The 20312-nt window shown below is 37.7% G+C and overlaps 4 protein-coding genes and 1 long non-coding RNA gene across 5 annotated transcripts; 1 reads left to right on the top strand and 4 right to left on the bottom strand.

The window, feature by feature from the left end:
- Nucleotides 1-3181: 3181 nt before the first annotated feature.
- LOC133728703 (uncharacterized) lies at nucleotides 3182-4336 on the bottom strand. The gene is made up of 4 exons (XR_009855968.1): nucleotides 4224-4336; nucleotides 4044-4123; nucleotides 3844-3915; nucleotides 3182-3678 (listed from the first exon to the last, which is right to left on the bottom strand). It is a non-coding gene; the product is annotated as an uncharacterized LOC133728703 (long non-coding RNA).
- A 4537-nt stretch (nucleotides 4337-8873) lies between these two features.
- On the bottom strand, nucleotides 8874-10598 carry LOC133728702 (uncharacterized). Its single transcript, XM_062156129.1, has 2 exons — nucleotides 10444-10598; nucleotides 8874-9609 (listed from the first exon to the last, which is right to left on the bottom strand). The coding sequence occupies exon 2, from the start codon at nucleotides 9604-9606 to the stop codon at nucleotides 9121-9123; it is 486 nt and encodes a 161-aa protein (XP_062012113.1). The 5' UTR covers nucleotides 9607-9609; nucleotides 10444-10598; the 3' UTR covers nucleotides 8874-9120.
- Nucleotides 10599-10657: 59 nt separating this feature from the next.
- LOC133728701 (uncharacterized) lies at nucleotides 10658-13874 on the top strand. The gene is made up of 11 exons (XM_062156128.1): nucleotides 10658-10752; nucleotides 11280-11572; nucleotides 11650-11733; nucleotides 11835-11965; nucleotides 12050-12141; nucleotides 12321-12409; nucleotides 12512-12626; nucleotides 12795-12949; nucleotides 13099-13169; nucleotides 13267-13381; nucleotides 13522-13874. Exons 2-11 carry the CDS (start codon nucleotides 11327-11329, stop codon nucleotides 13666-13668), a joined length of 1245 nt encoding a protein of 414 aa, XP_062012112.1. The 5' UTR covers nucleotides 10658-10752; nucleotides 11280-11326; the 3' UTR covers nucleotides 13669-13874.
- Nucleotides 13875-14757: 883 nt separating this feature from the next.
- LOC133732427 (metal tolerance protein 10-like) lies at nucleotides 14758-16949 on the bottom strand. The gene is made up of 6 exons (XM_062159973.1): nucleotides 16684-16949; nucleotides 16487-16599; nucleotides 16033-16278; nucleotides 15815-15895; nucleotides 15476-15706; nucleotides 14758-15335 (listed from the first exon to the last, which is right to left on the bottom strand). Exons 1-6 carry the CDS (start codon nucleotides 16874-16876, stop codon nucleotides 14988-14990), a joined length of 1212 nt encoding a protein of 403 aa, XP_062015957.1. The 5' UTR covers nucleotides 16877-16949; the 3' UTR covers nucleotides 14758-14987.
- Nucleotides 16950-17466: 517 nt separating this feature from the next.
- Nucleotides 17467-19853, bottom strand: LOC133732426 (metal tolerance protein 10-like). Its single transcript, XM_062159972.1, has 6 exons — nucleotides 19557-19853; nucleotides 19320-19432; nucleotides 18839-19084; nucleotides 18610-18690; nucleotides 18269-18499; nucleotides 17467-18123 (listed from the first exon to the last, which is right to left on the bottom strand). Exons 1-6 carry the CDS (start codon nucleotides 19744-19746, stop codon nucleotides 17779-17781), a joined length of 1206 nt encoding a protein of 401 aa, XP_062015956.1. The 5' UTR covers nucleotides 19747-19853; the 3' UTR covers nucleotides 17467-17778.
- Nucleotides 19854-20312: the final 459 nt, after the last annotated feature.

Raw genomic sequence — 20312 nt, 5'->3', positions numbered from 1 at the left:
GATTGTGAGTTTTGGTGGCCGGAGCTAGGAGAAAACCGGCGTTGACCAAAATCGAGCTTAAATCGAAACCGGGCCGCCGCCGCCGCTAGGGGCCGTGCCGCCGTGCAAGGTTGCCACAGATGGCTTCGGAGGAGTGAGGCGAAGCTGATGGACGTGGTTGCTCGTCCAGAGGTGGCCGGAATTGGAAGATAGACGCCGGCGAAGGATTGCCCAGTTTCCGTCGGTTTCGGACGCGTGAGGAAGAGAGAGAATGTTCAGTTTCCAATTTTGGAAACTTAATGTATTTTTGGAAAATTAACAAAAAAGGAAGCTTTTATATTAAACTGGAAACGTTTTCAAAAAAACATAACTAATTCTTACGAGCTCCGATTTTTGCGTTCCATATATGCACGCGATCGTGTCGACGAGCTCTACAACTTTCATGAAGGAAGTTTTCCCAAATTCCATACGTATAAAAAGTCGATTTTCGCGTGCCCCTAAATAACGTACGTTTTCGAAAATTAATCGTTCGAACTAATTCCACAACTTCTCAGAGCCTCGTACTCGCTCCCACTATTGTGAAATCATTTCTAAAAATCCACGGAAATTAATTTGGATTTTTCGGGGTATTACAATTAGGTTTCCTAGTTAGATTCGTAATGTATCAAAATCTTGTAGCCTTTCTTATAGACTAAGTAATGGATTACTATCCTTAATGAATTGATACACTGCTTCATTAAGTTACTAGTACTGATTTACAGTTTGTGTCCATGTTGAACTAGTTTTGACATTAAGCTAATTATCAATTTACTATATGTTAATGTGTGACAAGTCCATGTTAATTCTAACATCAATAACAAATAAATTTCTATCATTCCTTAACTAGCAGTCCTGAATACCTACACAATGGCAGCATCTCTTCCCAACTAAGAGGTCAAAACAAATTGAACTTTACTCACATTGCCAACGAAAACAGAACGTTCATCAGCTGCTTCCTTGTTTGCCTGAGAATCAGCAGTAGTAGCAGGATGTGTGTTTGACAATAAAATCAATGACATATATACGAGGTTAAACATAAGACTAGAAAACAAACAAAGTCATTACTAAAGGAATATAAGAAATAGGATATTATAGTCCTCGGGACATGAGAGTTTTGATAACATTGAGATATCCACAGTTTAAGAAAAACAAAAGAAAGTGCATTTTGATCTGAAGCTACAATACAAGTTGCATGATATCCATTGAAATCTTAATAACAATAAGAACACCAGAGCGTATGACTGAACAACATACTTGCTTATATGGCTGCATGGTAGATGAATATATATTCAGCCATTAATTTTTAAAGGATCAGAAGTCCATATGGCAATACCTGAATGTACTCTCTAGAAACCAAGATTGAAACTTAACAAACCACCAAGGGGCATACCTAGACTCGAGTTAATTCTTTAAATTCAAACTAATTTCATGTAACTATAGCACTCAGTGGCAAACAATTTATGGTAGCATGGTCCTATTTTCAAGAACTCATAACCAAACGAGAAGCATAGTGTTTCACGAGAAAACGCAGCAATTTTTTTTTTTTTAGTTAATACCACATTTTATAAAGTATTTTGGATAGATAAGGATGAAAACCAACATATTCTGATACAACGAATCTGCTAAAGAATTTTTTTCTCTTTCCTTTTTAATCACATTTAATTCTAATCAATTTTAAGTCCTACCACCACTATCAGCCAGTGCCATTATAGCCTCATGACCTCATCAACAATTTTCTATTCCAAGCCACTACCATCAGACAATACTAGTACGCCTAACAGTCTCCCACCAAAGCAATTATTACTATATCTAACATTACCACACACAGACACATATTACTCATGCTTAGTTTTGTACTAGATAGTTATCCCGCGCGATGCTGCGGGTATATGTATACATTTTTCGTTACACGATGTATATTTACATATTTCAAAATCTGGTGTTCTAACCAGTTTCATATATTTATATGTTCCAAAAATCGAAGTTCTAAACAGACCAAGCTTGGCTATTTACAGTTTTTCAAAAAATATTCTAACCAAAGTTGTTTTTGATACTGGTTACAAAAATGGTTAGATACAACAAAAATACATTAGATTCCCTTAATTGGTGACATGTATTGCATCTGGCATTCACTGCAAATCGTAACAGTATAGGATTGATAGTGAATAAGCACAGAAGATCAACTGATATAGACAAAAAACAGAATGATATGTACAATTGAGATAAAGGAAAAGCATAGAGAAATTATGACATCCAATGAGTAGTCAAGGTTTAAATATCATATCTATATGAACAAAACGATTGATCTGCTAATAGAAATGGCATTCAAGCAATTCACCTCCATATAAGCAAACATAATAAACATATTCCACATACTGCTATCATTCCACTACCAAAACAGTTAACCAAAAAACTGACCCGGTCATATAGTTGTGAATGAAATAGATATTTAGGGATCATGCTCATGAAACTTATACTACATGATACAAAGAGCTGTCTGTCAAATTGCACTATACATTAAAATTTACATAACCTTAAAGAGTCCAAGTAATGAACTTGACGCGTAATAATATTTTAAACCAAATAACATGCAGAAGCATCACACTCCTAGAGCTAAAAACTATGACAAAATCTTTCGACATGGTGTTAATGTTTGGATCCGTGGGGATCTAATTAACGATAAGTAAAAGAGAGAGAGAGAGAGTTGACACGAGATGTATAGTGGTTCGCCTCCGCATGAGCGGGAGACTACGTCCACTTGAATGTTGTACTAGTGTGTTGAGCATTGCGGCCTAACAAGATTACAAGAGATGTAATGGGATGTTGTGGAATGAATGGTGTTTAAGTGGGAGGAGAGTTCCTTTTATAAGTGAAGGAAGCCATCTCCTTTACATGGTTTTCGATGTGGGACAAGCAAACAACTATTCTAGTGTAGAAATGCCTAGTTGCGGAGGCAACTTGGCAAGGCCGGAAAGGTGGCTTCCCGGCGGCGGATTTGCGACTTCCGGATACCGTAGCGTAACTTGAACATAGGGCTACAAGATGCAAGTCTCGGTTGGGCCTCACCATGGCTCGTGGATGTCCCAAAGAGGGTGTTACTTATGCTTGGTGATGAAGGGAACTAGCTTGCTAGTGTAGGTATAAACACATGGTAAATGAAATATCAGTTTCATGTGAACCCCATGAAACACAAAAAAGGGTTAGTCAAATCAGCCTCAATTGTAAATATATTATAGTGTTGTTGATCATCCGTTATTGTTTCTAAAGGTTTCAGTTTGCTCTTAGCATTATTGCTGAGGAAAGAAAGTTTTCTAAACTCATGCACCCAAGCATCATAGTCATAATAGAAATTGAGTATTGCCATGTTGAGTAAAAGAAACGGGAAAAAAAAACTCCACACACCTTTGGTAGGTGTCAATGCCAATGCGGAGTTCATCAGATACAATGAATAGATAAACAAATAAACCATCTATAACTCAATGTGATCTAAGAAGTTCAAGTTTATTTCAAAAGAAATGGCCAAAAAATGAATTGAAGGTACCTGTGGCATGTCAACAGCATATCTGATTTTATCAGATGTAAGGGGTTTAAAAAGAAGAACCATCCCTCGCTAATCAATAAGATCGACTAACACATTATCTATTCTTTCATTAGCTGCACCTGCATTGACACCATACCAATTACATATATTTTCGACTCCGTAATGTAGAATGGAAGAATAATTTTTAAAGCATTCTGACTCACCAATATAGCTCAATTTGTTCAAAGTCTACGCCGGAAAATGTCATATATAGTTTGAAAAGATGAGAGTGATGGTATATATACCTTTATCAGAATCTCCAGTTCGTCAAAACCCCAAATCAAAAGAGTGCTTTGTGAAGAACCCGAAATCAACACCTGAAATCAAAAGTGAAGAACCCGAAATCAAAAGCATGATTTGTGAAATCAAAAGGATGAGAGGAAGAGAAACCAGAAACCCCCAAATTTTAGGGCTTACCAGATTCGAAGACAAATCTCCGACTTACCTTTATCAGAATCTCCAGTTAGTCAAAACCCCAGAGCAAAAGAGTGCTTTGTGAAGAACCCGAAATCAACACCTGAAAGGCTGAAATCAAAAGTGAAGAACCTGAAATCAAAAGCATGATTTGTAAAATCAAAAGGATGAGAGGACGAGAAACCAGAAACCCCAAAATTTTAGGGCTTACCAGATTCGAAGACAAATCTCCGACTTAGGGCTTCGAAAGCTTCGCACCAGAGATTCGGGCCTTCAGAGGCGGTGGATTTAGGGTTTAGGGTTGTGGAGTGAGTCGGCCGGGGTAGCTATGGAGTGAGTTGGAGAGAGTCGCGGTTTGGAGGCGCTATATGTGTCGGGCTTTTGTGGAGTGAATGGCGCTATGTCGAGGTATAGTTGGGGGCAATGCTGTGTCGAGGTATAGTTGGGGGCAATGCTATGTCAAGATCTAAGCATTAGTTTTGGGAAGACATTTTTTTTCATTAAGTGTTCTAATAATAATTTTGTCTGAATGGATGCTATTTTGTCTAGCTAGGACACACGGGCAGATAAGTCATTAATTAGTTGTATCAAGACATCAGACCATGGTTTTTTACATATATGTTGTCTGAATGCCACTTCAAAATTTTCAATTTTGCCTCCTCATATTGCCTCTGAGAGGGAACTAAATTTGGGGGGAGACAATGGAGGGAAATATGGGAGGGAATTTCAGTCAACATGTTTTGACTTGCAAATCTATAGATTCACACCACAGTTTTAAAGTAACCGTCATATATATAAACACTACATGCTGAGGAAATTTAACTGGTGCCAATTGGTGCGAAACTTGCTGCCTCTATGACAATTTAACCTCACACCACGCTTCCATTTATAAACGTCTTCTGAAGCAATTCATAATTTCAGCATGAAAAACACCCGTTGGTTGAATTCATATTAGAAGGCGGAAATTTTACAACCGTCGTCTGAATAATGAGAAATTATTCACACCACGGAAAACAGTGTTACGTCGTATGGGAGGTGTCGTGTGATTCATTTTCTGTAGTAGTGGCACCACCTGTTCATCCCTAACCCCCATCAATAGCTCCCTGAGTCTGCCATTTATATTGATCATCTTCATGATATGCTCTCTAACTCCCCCTGAACCCATGTACTTCAAATCATGAAACTCCTTGGTTAGCCTAGCTGCTTCTGCTCTTTCACTTTCTTTAAACTTAGCACCTATGAGTTCCAAAAAATCTTATGCTAGCTCAGGCTCTTCTATACTTCCCCTGACAGTCTTAGACATAGATGTACGAATGAGGTTCTTAGCCATTCTATTGGATCTATGCCACTTCTTGTAAAGGTCAGTATCTTTCTTGGTGCTCTTTTCATTCAACTCTTCAGGCTTATCCTCTTCATTCAACTCTTCAGGCTTATCCTCAATAAAGCAATAGTCTATGTTCTCATGCATTCCCATATAATTTTCCACAGAGTCTAGCCAAGCTCTATAGTTGGTTCCAGTTAACATCAAGACACTATTCAAGTTCACGTAAGAGTTACCTAAGGAGCAAAACAAAATTCATGTGAGTTCTCAATTTGTAAAGAAAATAACTTTAAGTTTTCTGTGTTTTATTATGCTTTTAGCAACCAAAACAAGAACATACAAAAAACCTAAACAATCCATACTTGCATTCATGTCAGTCCATAACAAAAACAATATTAAGCATCACTTTTGAGCAGAAACTTAATATCCTGGAGTTCTTTATCAATATGCCATGCTTAATCAAAATATGTTATCAAGGAGATTCATCCACATCTTTAGACAGAAGAAAAATTTCCAAGTATCCAAATATATCTTCATAAAGCATGCATACTGCTGTCTTGCATTCTAAAACCACACTTGACCACTTCTTTGGAAGATAAACTGAAGCATAGTTTTAAAACACAAAACACAATTTCAGTTTTGTTACTCGATCAGGTACATTTACTTGATCAGTTACTTGGCCAGATACCTGATCAGTGTTTTCTACCAACATCAATGAAAGATGCTTTGTGCATCATAATCACTTATGTCAACAGAAAACCACAAAACATATGAGCTCTTTTACTTTACATTCTATCCAGATTCATCCTTGTAAGAAAATTAAGCTCTTGTATCTGTCAACTTTAATAATGTGTAAACAATTTCTGGGGGATTTTTGTTCATCATACAATTTTACACAATCACAGATACAATACCATATAAGCAATCAATTCATCATGCATATTCAAGCACAATCTAAATTGTTTCGATTCCAAGAAACCACAGAACAATCAAGAAATTGTAAATTTCATCCGGTCACCATCTACTCTAGCCTAACGCACGCCGGGAATGCTACTAGGGTTCTTGAGCACAATCAAAAACTTAACAATTATGCTATGAAACAAAAACAATATTCACAGAAAAACCTGATTTTGCTTTTTCCCCAATTTGCTGCAAAAAATCTCAACGGAAGCGTGAATTCATTGTCTAGATGCAGCAATCGACTCTATTGGCTTCTTGATTCACAGCAATTGGGGTTTTGAATCCCCTCCCGAGATGAAAACATCTCGCGGGTTTTCGAATCCAGTCCCAAACCTTCATCTTGATCAAAACTGACCGTTATGATACAATGGTCTCCTGTTCTTCATGTTTTGGTCGGGTTTGGGCTTGGATAGTCCACGTGCTGTGACTGAGCCTAGATTAAATAACTTACCTTGATCAGGTACCTGACCAGTTACTTGGTCAGTTACCTGATCAGTTACTTGACGCGTAAAGCAAAAACCCTCTTTCTTTTTTTTGTGTTTGTTTTGCAAAACCCTAAAACGATTTTCATGCCAAGCAAAACTTAATTCATATTTGTGAGCCTATGCTCTGATACCAATTGTAAAAATCATATACATGCTCACAACATATGCACAAAAGGATCAAGACTTACCTTCAGCGATTACTGGCATGGATTCCATCTCTGCAGCTGCACAACAATGATCACTGAATATGGCCTTCTGGTACTTACCAACTAGCTTCTCAATGGACAGAACTTATGCTAAAACGTGGTGGTAACAGGGACCAATTCATCTTATTTATATAGGTGACTTAACCCTCAAGAAGCTTTCCATTAAAGCATTCCTTATAGGATTAGGTTTCCTAGTTAGATTCTTAATGTATCAAAATCTTATAGCCTTTCTTATAGACTAAGTAATGGATTACTATCCTTAATTAATTGATACACTGCTTCATTAAGTTATTAGTACTGATTTACAGTTTGTGTCCATGTTGAACTAGTTTTGACATTAAGCTAATTATCAATTTACTATATGTTAATGTGTGACAAGTCCATGTTAATTCTAACATCAATAACAAATAAATTTTAGGATCAAAATCTGTTTTGACTCCCATTTATAATGATTAATTTAAGCTAACAATCTGAACTCCATTGCTTTAATGATCATCTTTCTTTTCTATGCCTCCCTCAATTGTTCTCTTTCTTCTTCTTTGCTTTCCTTTGTAGTAATTTTCTCTGTGCTTCACGTTTCAGCTCCAACTAAAGAGTCAAAGATCAGTTTTTCATGTTTTGTAAAGAGAAACTGCTGATATATTCCAATGAAATTCACAGTCACAACTCTTATGAATAAAAGTTGAAGAGCTACTTACATGATTTGCAAGAACCATTCCACTTATGGCTGCTGATTCTAAATTTGAACCCAGTAACCAATCACCGTTGTATATACATGGCATTGTCAAGCATAATCAGCTAAGACTTGAGGCTACCTCAACATGTTCAAACCTCAGCAGATATATAACCCCTGGAAACACCAGCAGATGAGCTTTCGCCTGAGCTTAAACTCAGGCCAAAATCGGCCTTGACGCGCCGCCACGCATTGCGTCAAGACGACCTCACAGAAGTCTCAGAAAACACATAACTGATCTCTATCAGTCCCACATCAAAAACCAAATGGAGTTTACTCCTCCCTCAACCTATAAAAGGTCCACTCCTCTTTCCTCATTAAATACACATTTATTACCTATCTAACGTTATCATGTCAACATAAGTACATTGACTGACTTAGATATTGGAGAAGCTAAGACCGCCAACCACGGTCTCCCTTTTGACGTTAGTGTATTTCATTTGACAGATGATATTGACGCTTACCTTCACTAAATCATCTAAGACTCCGGACCCACGTCTGCATTAATGAGATCAGACTACCTTTGAATCTTGAGCATTAACATTGACACCGTCTGTGGAAATCCTGAGCTAAAGATCACTCACTCATTACTACCACGACGAACGACAATGAGAAAGGTGTAGTCAATCAGTCAAAACAACCCGTCATCCTCTAGTGCCATAGCGCGCGCATTAGAGTTCGAAACACTACTTAACGCTGACAATCAGCATCAAGCCATAACCATAGACATCGCTCTACTCCACTATGCAGTGGAAGACAACCCAGGCCAAGCTAGAATTGGCACTGGCCTTCCCACACACCAATAGAGAACGTGAGAAGGAGCGGAAAGAGAAGGAAGCAACCCAGAATCAAGTGGCAGAATTACTGGCAAAATTCGATGAGCTGAAGAGGGCATTAGGAAATAATACCCGCCCTACGAGAAACACACACTCACAGAGTGTAGGGCCTGACGCCGACATCAGAATTATGGAAAATGCAACACTTTGTGATGTTCGTAGTCTCGTAGATTCTTTTTTTTTTTTTGAAAGAAAGTCTCGTAGATTCTTAGTTAAACAAAGAATACCATCAACTCTGCAAAAAGGCTTAGTAATTTAGTATAGCAATGGTTCAACTTTAAATCAACATCTATCGAGAGTGAAGATATTACCAACATAGAAACAGAATGACTGACTAAATTTTTGTTAGAAGAAACAACGTTGATTCAGACATCACTATTCTCATTGAGAAAACCCGAGTACATAACACTAGAACTCGGACTTTGGACTATTATTTAGATCATACTGCTACAACAGTGAGATACATATAGTTCTTTGAATAAAAAAACCCAGAGACTTGCATGAGAATAATCACAAGAAAATGGAAACCTTCTCTCACAAAATAACGAGTATAAAATCTCAAAGAGATCAAAACTCGGAGCTCTTGTTTTTATCTTCTTTAGGGGGTGCAAACTGCTTGCAGAGCTTGGATCTTGCCCAAGGATCCAAGGGAACTCTTGGTGGTGGTGGTTGAGGGGCCGGTGGTTTTGATTCTCTGAGCTCATTTTCTCTGTCAATGAACTCAATATAGGCCATGGGTGCAGCATCACCAACTCGTATACGTGTCCGAAGCAGTCTTGTATATCCACCTACCCGATCTTTGTATCGATAGGCCAGTTCTGTAAATAGCTTGTGAATTACATCATCCCCACGCACAAAAGCAGCAGCACGCCTCGCTGCACAGAGTGAACCATCTTTTCCAAGCTGCACCATTCTATCAGCCTGACGTCGAACCTCTTTTGCCTTGGCAACCGTGGTTTCAATGCGCTCGTGCTTCACCAACTGCGACACCATCGTCCTCAGCATGGATATGCGATGAGCCGTGGTTCGGTTCAGCTTCCTTAACTTCGTCATTCTCTGATACACACAACCACACAAACTGTGAGAGTCAAGCTACGAAATAATTCAAGCAAAGTTGACCTATACTATTCGCACATTAGGCTGCTGTAATCACTGTTCTCAAAAACATCTAAGCAAATAGAAATAAGACCTTAATAGAAAACCCACATAATGCATGTGCTCAAACTCCAAATCAGAAGTGCTATGGAAATGGCAGCAGTCTAAATAAAGTAAAAACAGATGAGAGCACGCCTACATCACCAAAACTCCACTAATGTCTCAAGAATCAAAGAATTCATCTAAAGAAGTACTCTTAAACCAAATCACAGTTGAGTCTCAACATGGTCTGTCCAAAGAAATGAGAGCTCCAATCCCTAGCACTCTACAACTCACACCAGGTCACAGAATCTCTCTGCAGTTTGCAGGTCTGCAATGTTTCTGAAGCAAAGCAGAGCTTCAAAAATGGTATTCTCAAAGTATTCTCTCACAAATTTCATCACCGCATTTTCGATTTTACAACCAATTACGCTTATAAACGAAACTAAAGCCACCAAGTTGTCAACAAGAAATGCACAAGTCACTAACCTACCCAAGAAAATTTAGCATATTCTTCACAACAAATGTATAACCAGAACACTAAACACACTCTCAAGTCTCAAAAAGCTTCTTTTGAGTCACTGACTACAACACTTCAGGACTTTCACCAACACATAATTCACTGCAGTAATTAGTAATTCAACCAATCCAAACATCCTGATTAGGCAATCATATATCACATTCCGCCGGAATTTGATCTAGTTAAGTACACGAATCTCAAAAGATCTAATCTTTGAGGAGAAAGAGATCAGTTACCTTGAGTTTCCGATTAACGAAGACAGAGAGATGAGAAAAGGGCCGGTGCCGGCGCCGGAGACGGTGACGAAATCGCAGGCCTTTATTGGAAAATGGGAAGGGAGCTCACCGCGACAGAGTAACCAAATTTCAGTAGAGACGGTCAGCGAAGGTTTTATTAGTTTTTGGACCTTTTTAGGGTTTTAGAAACTTCCAACGACGTCGTTTTGGTTCTGAAAAAAACAAAAAAAAAAAAAGCTCTTGCACAAAACAGCACGCGCCGGTCTCTCTCCTGTGAACTCAGCACTCTCCAGCTGCCGATTTCTTCAGGTAACTTTCTCTCTCCTCCACACTCTGTTAGGGTTTAGGGTTTAATGAATCAATGCGTAATTGGGTATTTGTGTTCTAATTTTGCTCTGGGTTGTAATGATATCATGTATGTTTTGATAAATTTGCTTGATGTATTATTGATGGTTAATTTGGAGCCATAGGATTGTTCTACCTGGTTGTGGTTCGTAGTGCAGAAATGCCATGGTTTTTCAGGATGGTAAGAGTAAAAAGAAGTTGTCTTTCTTTGGTTCTTGGTCAGAAACAAAAACAAAATTAAAAAAGAAGCAAAATTTGTGTAGTTGTTCTGTGCTGTTGGTCTGTATGCTTTTGCATGATAGTTTATCTGTGGGAGTTCTGTGAATTTATTTTTTATGGTAAAGCTTCGAGATTTGTGATTTGTCTAAAACTTGGGTTTCCTGGACTTTCCTGTGATGTCAGATTGTTGGTGTTGGGAATTTATTGAAATATGTATTATCATTCAGCATTCAGTTGTATCTAAATCTCTCGGCGAATTATTGATATTTCAGATAAGAATACAGACACCATTTTTTGAGCTCTTAGTTGCTAAAGGGAAATGGAGGGTGGTCTGAGAGGTGACGGAACAGAAGAGCTTAAGGGTCTTCGAATCACCTCACTGGATGATGAGAGTGATGAAGAAGAACTACAACAGAAAGAAGAAATTGTTGTAGATGATGAGGAGGAGGAAGAGGAAGAAGATGAAGAAGCAAGAGATTCTGTGGTTTTAGGTTTTGTGAAAAGGCCCAAGAAAGCCAGCTCTCTTCTACGCCATTTCTTCCCTTCAAAGGCTGGAGGAGTTCCTGTACGCTATTAAACCCTTAAATTTCTATTTACTTGCAAAATGAGCCCTTAATATGGTGTTGCTTCTTTTCCATGCAGGCTTGGTTGGATCCAGAAAATTTGCCATCCGGAAGATCTTGTCTTTGTGACCTATGCGGTGAACCTTTGCAATTTATGCTTCAGGTGATACTTAAATGTCATTGGTATAAACTTTTCCTTTTAATATTATCCTTTGTTTTTTGAAATGCCAATTAGGTTGTGATAAATAGTTACTTGGTTGGTAGGTGTATGCACCAGAGGAGAAGCCATCCACATTTCATCGAACATTGTTTGTTTTTATGTGTACGTCAATGGCGTGTCTTCGTCGAGATCAACATGAGCAATGGAAATGCCATCGGGAAAACCCTTCTAGAAGGTATTATTCTTCCCTATTTTGTATAAAGTCTATGACAAAAGGATTTGTGCTTTCTGTTCCTGATTTTGCAATGCATTTCAAAAGTGTGAAGGTTTTCCGCTGCCAATTACCTCGTGATAATCCTTTCTACCCAAGTGAGCCCCCAAAGAAGGGTACTGAGCCTCCATTGGCTAGAGGTAGCATTTAGTTTTACTTCATATTCATAGTTGGTAGCCTTTGTGCTAGATTGTATTACCTTATTCATCCTTGCTTGAATACATTCACCTCCGATTATAAATCATGCACTTTTCACGTATTTCAAATGTTATACCAATGTAAAGGTTCTATTGATGGTCTTTGGCCTCTGATTGTCCAGCTGCACTCTGCAATTGGTGTGGTACCTGGAAAGGGATTAAACGCTGTACTGGTTGCAGACAAACACTTTATTGCTCAGAGAAACATTGGGTAATTGAATGTATTTGGGTTTTTGTTATGTTTCTCTCCCCCTGCTCCCCAAAAGAGCAAGAGTCATCCCTAAAGTAGCCCAACTTATTCTGTGATTTGTAGGTCAAGCATTCCCGCTCCGGTCATGAATCTGACTGTCAGCGTATGAGGATAAGTTCTCAGTTGGTTGAAGGTAGCTCTGCTACCGCTGAAAACGCTTCTTCTGTAGTCCAGAAAGGCAAGTACAAGTTTTTTTTTTTTTTTTTTTTTTGTTTCTTCTTAGTAGGGAAGTTGAATGCACTGAGGATTCCTTGTTGATAAAATTGACACATTTTTTAAGTCTTACTAATGTCCTTGATAAACGACTTCTCTAAGAACCTCTATTCTGTTTTTCAATTGCCACCAGTTGCAAGCAAAGCTTTATGGCCTGAATACAAGATCATACAGGAGTTTGAAAGTGCTTATGACACACAGATGCCTGATGATAATGTGAATGCTAACTCCATGGTCTCTAGGAACCAGATGGACGATGGATTGATGTCGATAGCAGACAATTTCGCGGTACTAGATTAATCACTCATAATCAATATATATGCTATTGTTAGAAATGAATGTTAAGTTTGATTTGGACATCTTATTTGTTCGTCATAGAAGATAAGTCATTTGGTAATGATGAGAACCTTACATGTTTATGTCCCTGTAATGGAAAGGGTGATGGTGACAAAAAGAGCTGGGCCTCATTTCAAGAGCGAATAGACCTGGCCCCTGAACAAGTATTAAGGTGATTCTAGCATTCTTTTCCTTGAGTGATCAAAACACAATAGCCTATCTTATTTTAAAGATTATGGACCGATTTCTTTTTTGTTTCAATATTGCAGGTATTGTAGGAGTTCTGGTGCTAAACCCCTATGGCCCCTGACTAGCGGCCGACCATCAAAGGCTGACATTCCTAAATGCCATTATTGTGATGGTCCATTGTGTTTTGAATTTCAGGTATTGAATCATCAATCTGCTCTCAATCTCCTTTATTATGATTCAAGCCTGGAAGAAAAGTTTTTGCTACTTTGTTTCTTTCACCTTCATGGATGCCATAAAAAACAAATTTTTAATCATGTTTATTGTGTTGGCTTCAGATTTTGCCTCAGTTGCTATATTACTTTCATGTGAAGAATGATGCAGACTCTCTTGATTGGGCTACAATTGTTGTGTATACATGTGAAGCCTCTTGTGATGCCAGTGTGGCGTACAAAGAAGAATTTGCTTGGGTCCAAATTTCTTAGCTCTCTACCCAGATGCTTTGGTACCCAGAGATGAGATATAGATATTAACTTTTTGCTACTGTTTGTTTTTTTTTTTTTTATCCTTGAATGACGAATGTCATACCCTTTGTTTTGATCCCAGTGATAAGATGTTGATGGATATTGATAGTGCTTATAAAGAAGAATTTGCTTGGGTCCAATTATCGTACCCATCAGCTCTCTTTCCATATGCTTTGGTACCCATATATTGAGATCTAGATGTTCAAGTTTTGCTATTTTCTAGCCTTGAATGTAGAATGTCATGATATTTGCTTTTAATCTGAGTGATAAGATTTTGATAGTGCACTCATTGCTTCACAAGCACTTCACAGATGGTCAAAAAGAGATGTATATCAAACTAGGATCCTCTGCTTGGATTATGCTAACGCCACGACAATCGGTGGTTGTCAAACCTTGGTTTCTTGTCGTGCGTGCGTGTTGATCGAGTGCTTTCATAAACAATGCGTGTCGATTTGTCGATGCTTTCAACGCGACCCCAGGTCAGGCAGGGTTACCCGTTGAATTTAAGCATATCAATAAGCGGAGGAAAAGAAACTTACAAGGATTCCCTTAGTAACGGCGAGCGAACCGGGAATAGCCCAGCTTGTGTATCAAGGTTATGAATATAACGGTGTGTTTGGATGAGAAAATTATAAAATCCGTAGGAATTTGTAAATGATGGAATCTTTAACTCCATCAATCTAAAATTCCATTAATTGCAATTTCTATTGTTTGGTTGCATCTATTTAGGATTTTAAATGTGTAATAAATTAAGAAATTTTAAAACAAATATAAAGATAAAATAGAAAAAAAGTCTTGTTTTGGAAATAAAAATTGAATACTGCAAAGGAATTCGTAAATGACACCTATTTTGGTGGAAATTGAAGTGAGGAATTTAAATAACGAATTCCTTCTTTTTTTTCCACAGAGAAATTTAAAATTTCCAATCTGATAATGCCAAACGAGAGAATTGGCTTTTAAGAATTATGAAATCCTCACTTTCAATTAAATTCCATCATTTTTTCCCTCATCCAAACACACTCTAAGTGTATTACCGAAACAGCGTTACACTTTAAGTGGAGAAATCTCACACACCCTTGAACTTATAATACACAACTAGTACAATAAGTCCAACTCTGATTGATCAGCTGGTTTTTTAGGAGAACTTAAGGAAAGCAAAATTCCCCCTTTAATGAAAAGCTCGAATTCCTCTAAATATCAGTGAGTTTATTTTAGCATCAACTTAACATAGACAAGGAGTTGTTCAACTCAACATAAACAAGCAGTTGTTATTCCCATCTTTATGTACTCTTTGGCTTGTGCTCTGGCTTGTGAGTAATATCAACATCCACATGAACAAAAGCTCGTTCAACCTCAGGAAGATTCTCAAGCTTTTCTTGGAGTGCCTCTCCAATATTATGTGCTTCACTAAGGGACATCTCTCCGGGTAAGACTATGTCGACCTCCACAAAGTAGTTAATACCAAATGTATATGCTCTCACTGTGTCAATGTGCTTGATCTGCTTGTCATGGTTCCAAATTAGATATGTCAACTTGGCTAAGTACTCTGCTGGTGCTGTCTTGCCAATTAGTGACCACACATTCTCCATCACAGTGTTTGCCCAATTCCCAATTGTATACAAAGCAATCTGCATTTCATATGTATATGATTAGAGTAATGATTGTAATAAACACTAGATATCTATCTGACATGTTATGTTATTAGACTGTGACATGCCAGATTTTCCAGAAAGAGATAAGTTTCAATACGCTAGTATTTTGAACTTACAATGATGGCTCCAACAGGATCGATCCACCAATAAAACCTGATTGCTAAAACTGCGGATGCAAGACCAATTCCATTAGTGATGACATCAAATAGATGATCTTGAGCATATGTTAGAACAATCTCGTTTTTGAATCTGCGGCAGTATGCCATTAGAATGAACTTGATTACTGTGGCAGAGACCATGATCCCTATCATCCATTTTTCTTTCTCCGGGTCCTTATCAGGTTGAGTCTGCATAAAGTAAATGGTGGTTTAGAAGATGATAAGGAAAACAATTTACTCTCCTTTTACACTTTTGTGACGTTAAAATTTCATTCATAGAATGAACTCTTTAGATACCTTACTGACAAGTTGCCGCCCCGATTCAAACAAAATTTGTAGTCCAAGAGTTGCCATTACTGATGCAAAAACAACAATTCCCTGCAGTGCATTTGAGATTTGATATATGCAGTAAACCAAAAACCAAACAATCAAAAAGGAAATTGTTATGAGCACTAATGACTTAATGTTCAGAAGTGTTACTACAGTGATGCGTCCTTAAGCTGGTTTATGCTTACCACGGGCTGCATCCGATGCTTGCCAATCGGGTAGCTATACTGATTTGGTTTTCTCATTGCATGAGCTGTAAACCAAAGGATGAACCCTGACAAGAGGTCTAGGAGGGAATCCAAAGTTGAAGCTATAACTGCCAAGGATCTGCTCTCAACTGAAGCATACACTTTTGCTAGGAACAGCACCAAGTTAGCTGCATTCGATGCATATATTGCTATCTTTTCGCTGGTTGCAAGTTCTTTCTTCTCATCCTGAAACCAAAAGTCCGTAAAGACAAACATTATTCTTAATTTCTTGTAGAAAACTTCTTAAGTTTGTGATGATAATTAACATAAGATGAAATATAATTTTAAAATATTAGTCCATGATAATCATGTACAGAAGCAAAACTGATCTAAGAAACATATGCATAAATAAAAAGGGTCAACTCATCCTTTTGCAACCAAATTAACAGTAAACCTCTGTTAAACTTCCAGGCCAAGAACCCAATTCAGAAAATGAGTCTAATTCATTGAATCCTTTGAGAAGTTTATTCTGCCTCTTGTAATATTCTGCAACTTTCTTTTGCCTCCCTGTGATAAAAAAGAAAGAGAATTTGAATTCTAACTGTTCTAAGCAAAAGTACTAATTAGGCAAAAGAGGACATGAGTACTCACTTAATGACTCAACATATGAGCCTATGCCAAAACAAGAACTCATATTGTTTCTCTCAGCTGGAAGCTTGACTCCATCCATATTGAGCCGCCATGCCGGCGAATCACTTGGCAGTGTCACACTCCCTGCTGTCAGGTCCGGCGACAACAACTCCGTCCGGTAGTCCAAAGAATCTGTTCGAATTTCTGTCACCATTTTTCTCAGCAGAAAGACTTGCTAGCAATAGCAGGCAAGTGCCGTGACTCAATTTATAAACAAAAACATATAGCAAGCATGTTCAATGACGCTGGTTTGATTCTGACTGTGCCAACGACCCCTTAAAAAATTTAGAGTATACCGAAATATCCACTCCTACAAAACGACACTAATATCTACGCCTAAGATGTTGCTTTTTTTGTTTTCGTAGGTATGGTAACGACGTAACCATAGCTCTAACTACTCCATTAACAGCAGCACAGAAGGAAAAAGAACCATATATGCAACTACTCCATCTACACAACATGATAAAAAAGGAAATGTTCAACACCTAAATATGTATATTGGAATGATGTGAACTGAAGTCCTATTGAATATGAACACGGGTATTATCAATGCCTTGCACTTAAATTACCAACCACCAACACAATATAACAGCATCAGTGTTTATACATCTTATTCCTCGTGTAAGAGAATCTCATAAGAGTCTCAAAAGACTAGAAGTTAAGAATGTATAAGTCGTTATCGGCAAAGTTGGTTGCGGTTCAAATAGCTCGAAATTACAATTTGAACATTATTTTAGGAGAAACTTCACATAAACAAGGACTTTTTATTCACATCCAATCAGATTACAAGTATTTTACTAATCATATAAGCTTCAACTAGTTTAGGTTGGGAAATAACTTGAGCAAATGGCCATACATCCCACCTTATTGGTTTTTTTATATCCAATTTCCCCTTCAAATTTTGTAATTGCTTGTTCAGAAAAAAAAGAAATGAACCCTTCAATTCTACAATAAATTGATACCAAAGTAATAGTAACAAAAAAACCAATTGACACCAAATAATAACCTCACAACATTATAGCATATATTCTAGCATTTGTCCCATTTTCTTCATCTTCATCCCTTTGGCTTGTGCTCTGGCTTGTGAGTAATGTCAACATCAACATGAACAAAAGCTCGTTCAACCTCAGGAAGATTCTCAAGCTTTTCTTGGAGTACCTCTCCGATATTATGTGCATCACTGAGAGACATGTCCCCAGGTAAGACTATATGAACCTCTACAAAATAGTTGACACCAAATGTATATGCTCTCACTGTCTCAATGTGCTTGATCTCCTTGTCATGGTTCCAAATTAGATATGTTAACTTGGCCAAGTACTCTGCCGGTGCTGTCTTCCCAATTAGTGACCACACGTTGTCCATCACTGTTTTTGCCCAGTTCCCCATTGTATACAAAGCAATCTGCATTCATTATGTGTATGATTATGTTCTTCATAGTAACAAATTTAGGCACTAGATGTCAATCTGACATGTTATGTTTTCAGACCGTGACATGTCACATTGTATGACGAGAGATAAATTTTGAGAGTTAGTATCTTGAACTTACGATGATAGCTCCTATTGGATCGATCCACCAGTAAAACCTGACGGCTAACACTGCTGATGCAAGACCAATTGCATTAGTGATGACATCAAATAGATGATCTTGAGCATATGCTCGAACAATTTCGTTTTTGAATCTTCGACAGTATACCGTTAGAACAATCTTGACTACTGTGACAGAGACCATTATCCCTATCATCCATTTCTCTTTCTCTGGGTCCTTATCAGGTTGAGTCTGCAAGAAGTGAATGGTGAATTTATAAGATGGTATTGAACAAAATTACATTTCTGTTACATTTTTGTATACGTAAAGAATGTCATCCATTGATTGAACACTTCAGATACCTTCATGAGAAGTTGTCGGCCTGATTCAAACAAAATTTGCAATCCAAGAGTTGCCATTACTGATGCAAAAACAACAATTCCCTGCAATTTATTTGAGAGTTACTAGATGCAGCCAAAGACAAAAGGAAAAGAAAAGCAATAGATTGTTATGACTTATGATCACTGATGACTCCTTAAGGGTTTTCAGAACATTTGGTTCTGATGTCTCCTGAAGTTAGTTAATGCTTACCACAGGTTGCATCCGAGTCTTGCCAATCGGGTAGCGATACTGATTTGGCTTTCTCATTGCAGAAGCTGTAAACCAAAGGATGAACCCTGACAAGAGGTCCAAGAGGGAATCCAAAGTTGAAGCTATTACTGCCAATGATCTGCTCTGAAGAGAAGCATACACTTTTGCTAGGAAAAGCACCAAATTAGCCGCATTGGATGCATATATTGCTATCCTTTCACTCCTTTCAAGCTGTGTCATCTCATCCTGAAACCAAAAGTTCTTAGGTGAATATCAACATAAAGGTTTTGATTATATCACACTGCTTAAGTTTGTGACGTAAATGAAATGCGTCTTTGAGATTTTAATTCATGTTGATCATCTATTGAAGCAAATTCTTGACTAAAAGAAAATCTATACAAGCAAATAAACACTAATCTAAGAAACATGTGTAAACAAAAAGTGACAACTGATCCTACTGTTAACCAAATTAAAAGCAGACCTTTGTCAAACTACCAGGCCAAAAACCCATTTCAGAAAATGAGTCTAATTCATTGAAACCTTTGAGAAGTTTGTTCTGCCTCCTGTAATACTGTGCAACCTTTCTTTTCGTCCCTGTGATAAAAAAAAAAAATTAAAAAAAAAAAATTCAATACTAACTTAAGTTTTAAGCACAAATAATAGTTTGTCTTTGTGAATCAGATTCAAAGCACTGTATGAAGAGGACATGAGTCCTCACTTAATGACTGAACAAAAGAGCCAAAGCCAAAAAAAGGATCCATGTTGTTTCTCTCAGCTGGAAGCTTGAAGCCATCCATATTGAGCTGCCATGCGGGCTCACTTGGCAGTGTCACAGTCTCTCTTGTCAGGTCCGGCGACAGCAGCTCTGTGCGGTAATCCAAAGAATCTGTTCGAAGTTCCGTCACCATTTTTCTGAGCAGAAAGACTTGCTATAGAGAAGGCAAGTATTGTGACTCAATATATAAAGAAAAACATAGCAAGGTTTCCTGTACTATATAATGTGATTTCCGAGTCAAGAAAGAATCAGTCAGAAACTTGAAGAATCATATTATAGTCACTAGATAAAGCATGGACGATGTTATTGGTTTGATGCTAACAGTACAAAGTCACCCTTGAAAATTTATACGGAATAACATGCAGTTTTCAGCAATTGGAGACAATTTTAAATTATATTCGTCTGTGGCATCATAAGAGCTGACTTTTCCTGCAAGGAATATGTACCCCATTTATATAAAATGTGTGTGGAAGGAACCATAGCATCTACTTGGGGAATCTGTCTTCCTCTTGTTCAGACCATAGAGATAAAGATTTATAATAGTTTTGGTGTGCTTTGCTTGACATGTGGATCAGATGTGACTAAAGAACACTGATTCTAATTTCCATTTAGTGCACAATGACTAAAGAACACAGATTGATACTTTGTATGATTTGGATATCTGCTGCAAATCTGTGTGTTATTATTTTGCATCAGAAA

The sequence above is a fragment of the Rosa rugosa genome, chromosome 2, assembly GCF_958449725.1.
Source record: "Rosa rugosa chromosome 2, drRosRugo1.1, whole genome shotgun sequence".
In the NCBI taxonomy this organism is placed as follows: domain Eukaryota; kingdom Viridiplantae; phylum Streptophyta; class Magnoliopsida; order Rosales; family Rosaceae; genus Rosa; species Rosa rugosa.
Note: the sequence above shows the minus strand (reverse complement) of the source record. Positions and strands in the feature narration are given on the sequence as shown.

Bases quoted from the DNA above. Each gene is read 5' to 3' on its own strand.
- LOC133728701 (XM_062156128.1), top strand. From the start codon at position 11,327: ATGGAGGGTGGTCTGAGAGGTGACGGAACAGAAGAGCTTAAGGGTCTT. The intron at 11,573-11,649 runs GTACGCTATTAA...TTTTCCATGCAG, and splicing joins CAAAGGCTGGAGGAGTTCCT to GCTTGGTTGGATCCAGAAAA. The intron at 13,170-13,266 runs GTGATTCTAGCA...TCAATATTGCAG, and splicing joins GCCCCTGAACAAGTATTAAG to GTATTGTAGGAGTTCTGGTG.
- LOC133732427 (XM_062159973.1), bottom strand. From the start codon at position 16,876: ATGGTGACAGAAATTCGAACAGATTCTTTGGACTACCGGACGGAGTTG. The intron at 16,279-16,486 runs GTTTACTGTTAA...TTTTGGTTTCAG, and splicing joins GGCCTGGAAGTTTAACAGAG to GATGAGAAGAAAGAACTTGC. The intron at 15,896-16,032 runs GTAAGCATAAAC...AATGCACTGCAG, and splicing joins AGCATCGGATGCAGCCCGTG to GGAATTGTTGTTTTTGCATC.
- LOC133728702 (XM_062156129.1), bottom strand. From the start codon at position 9,606: ATGACGAAGTTAAGGAAGCTGAACCGAACCACGGCTCATCGCATATCC.
- LOC133732426 (XM_062159972.1), bottom strand. From the start codon at position 19,746: ATGGTGACGGAACTTCGAACAGATTCTTTGGATTACCGCACAGAGCTG. The intron at 19,433-19,556 runs GTGAGGACTCAT...TTTTTATCACAG, and splicing joins CTCTTTTGTTCAGTCATTAA to GGACGAAAAGAAAGGTTGCA. The intron at 18,691-18,838 runs GTAAGCATTAAC...AATAAATTGCAG, and splicing joins AGACTCGGATGCAACCTGTG to GGAATTGTTGTTTTTGCATC.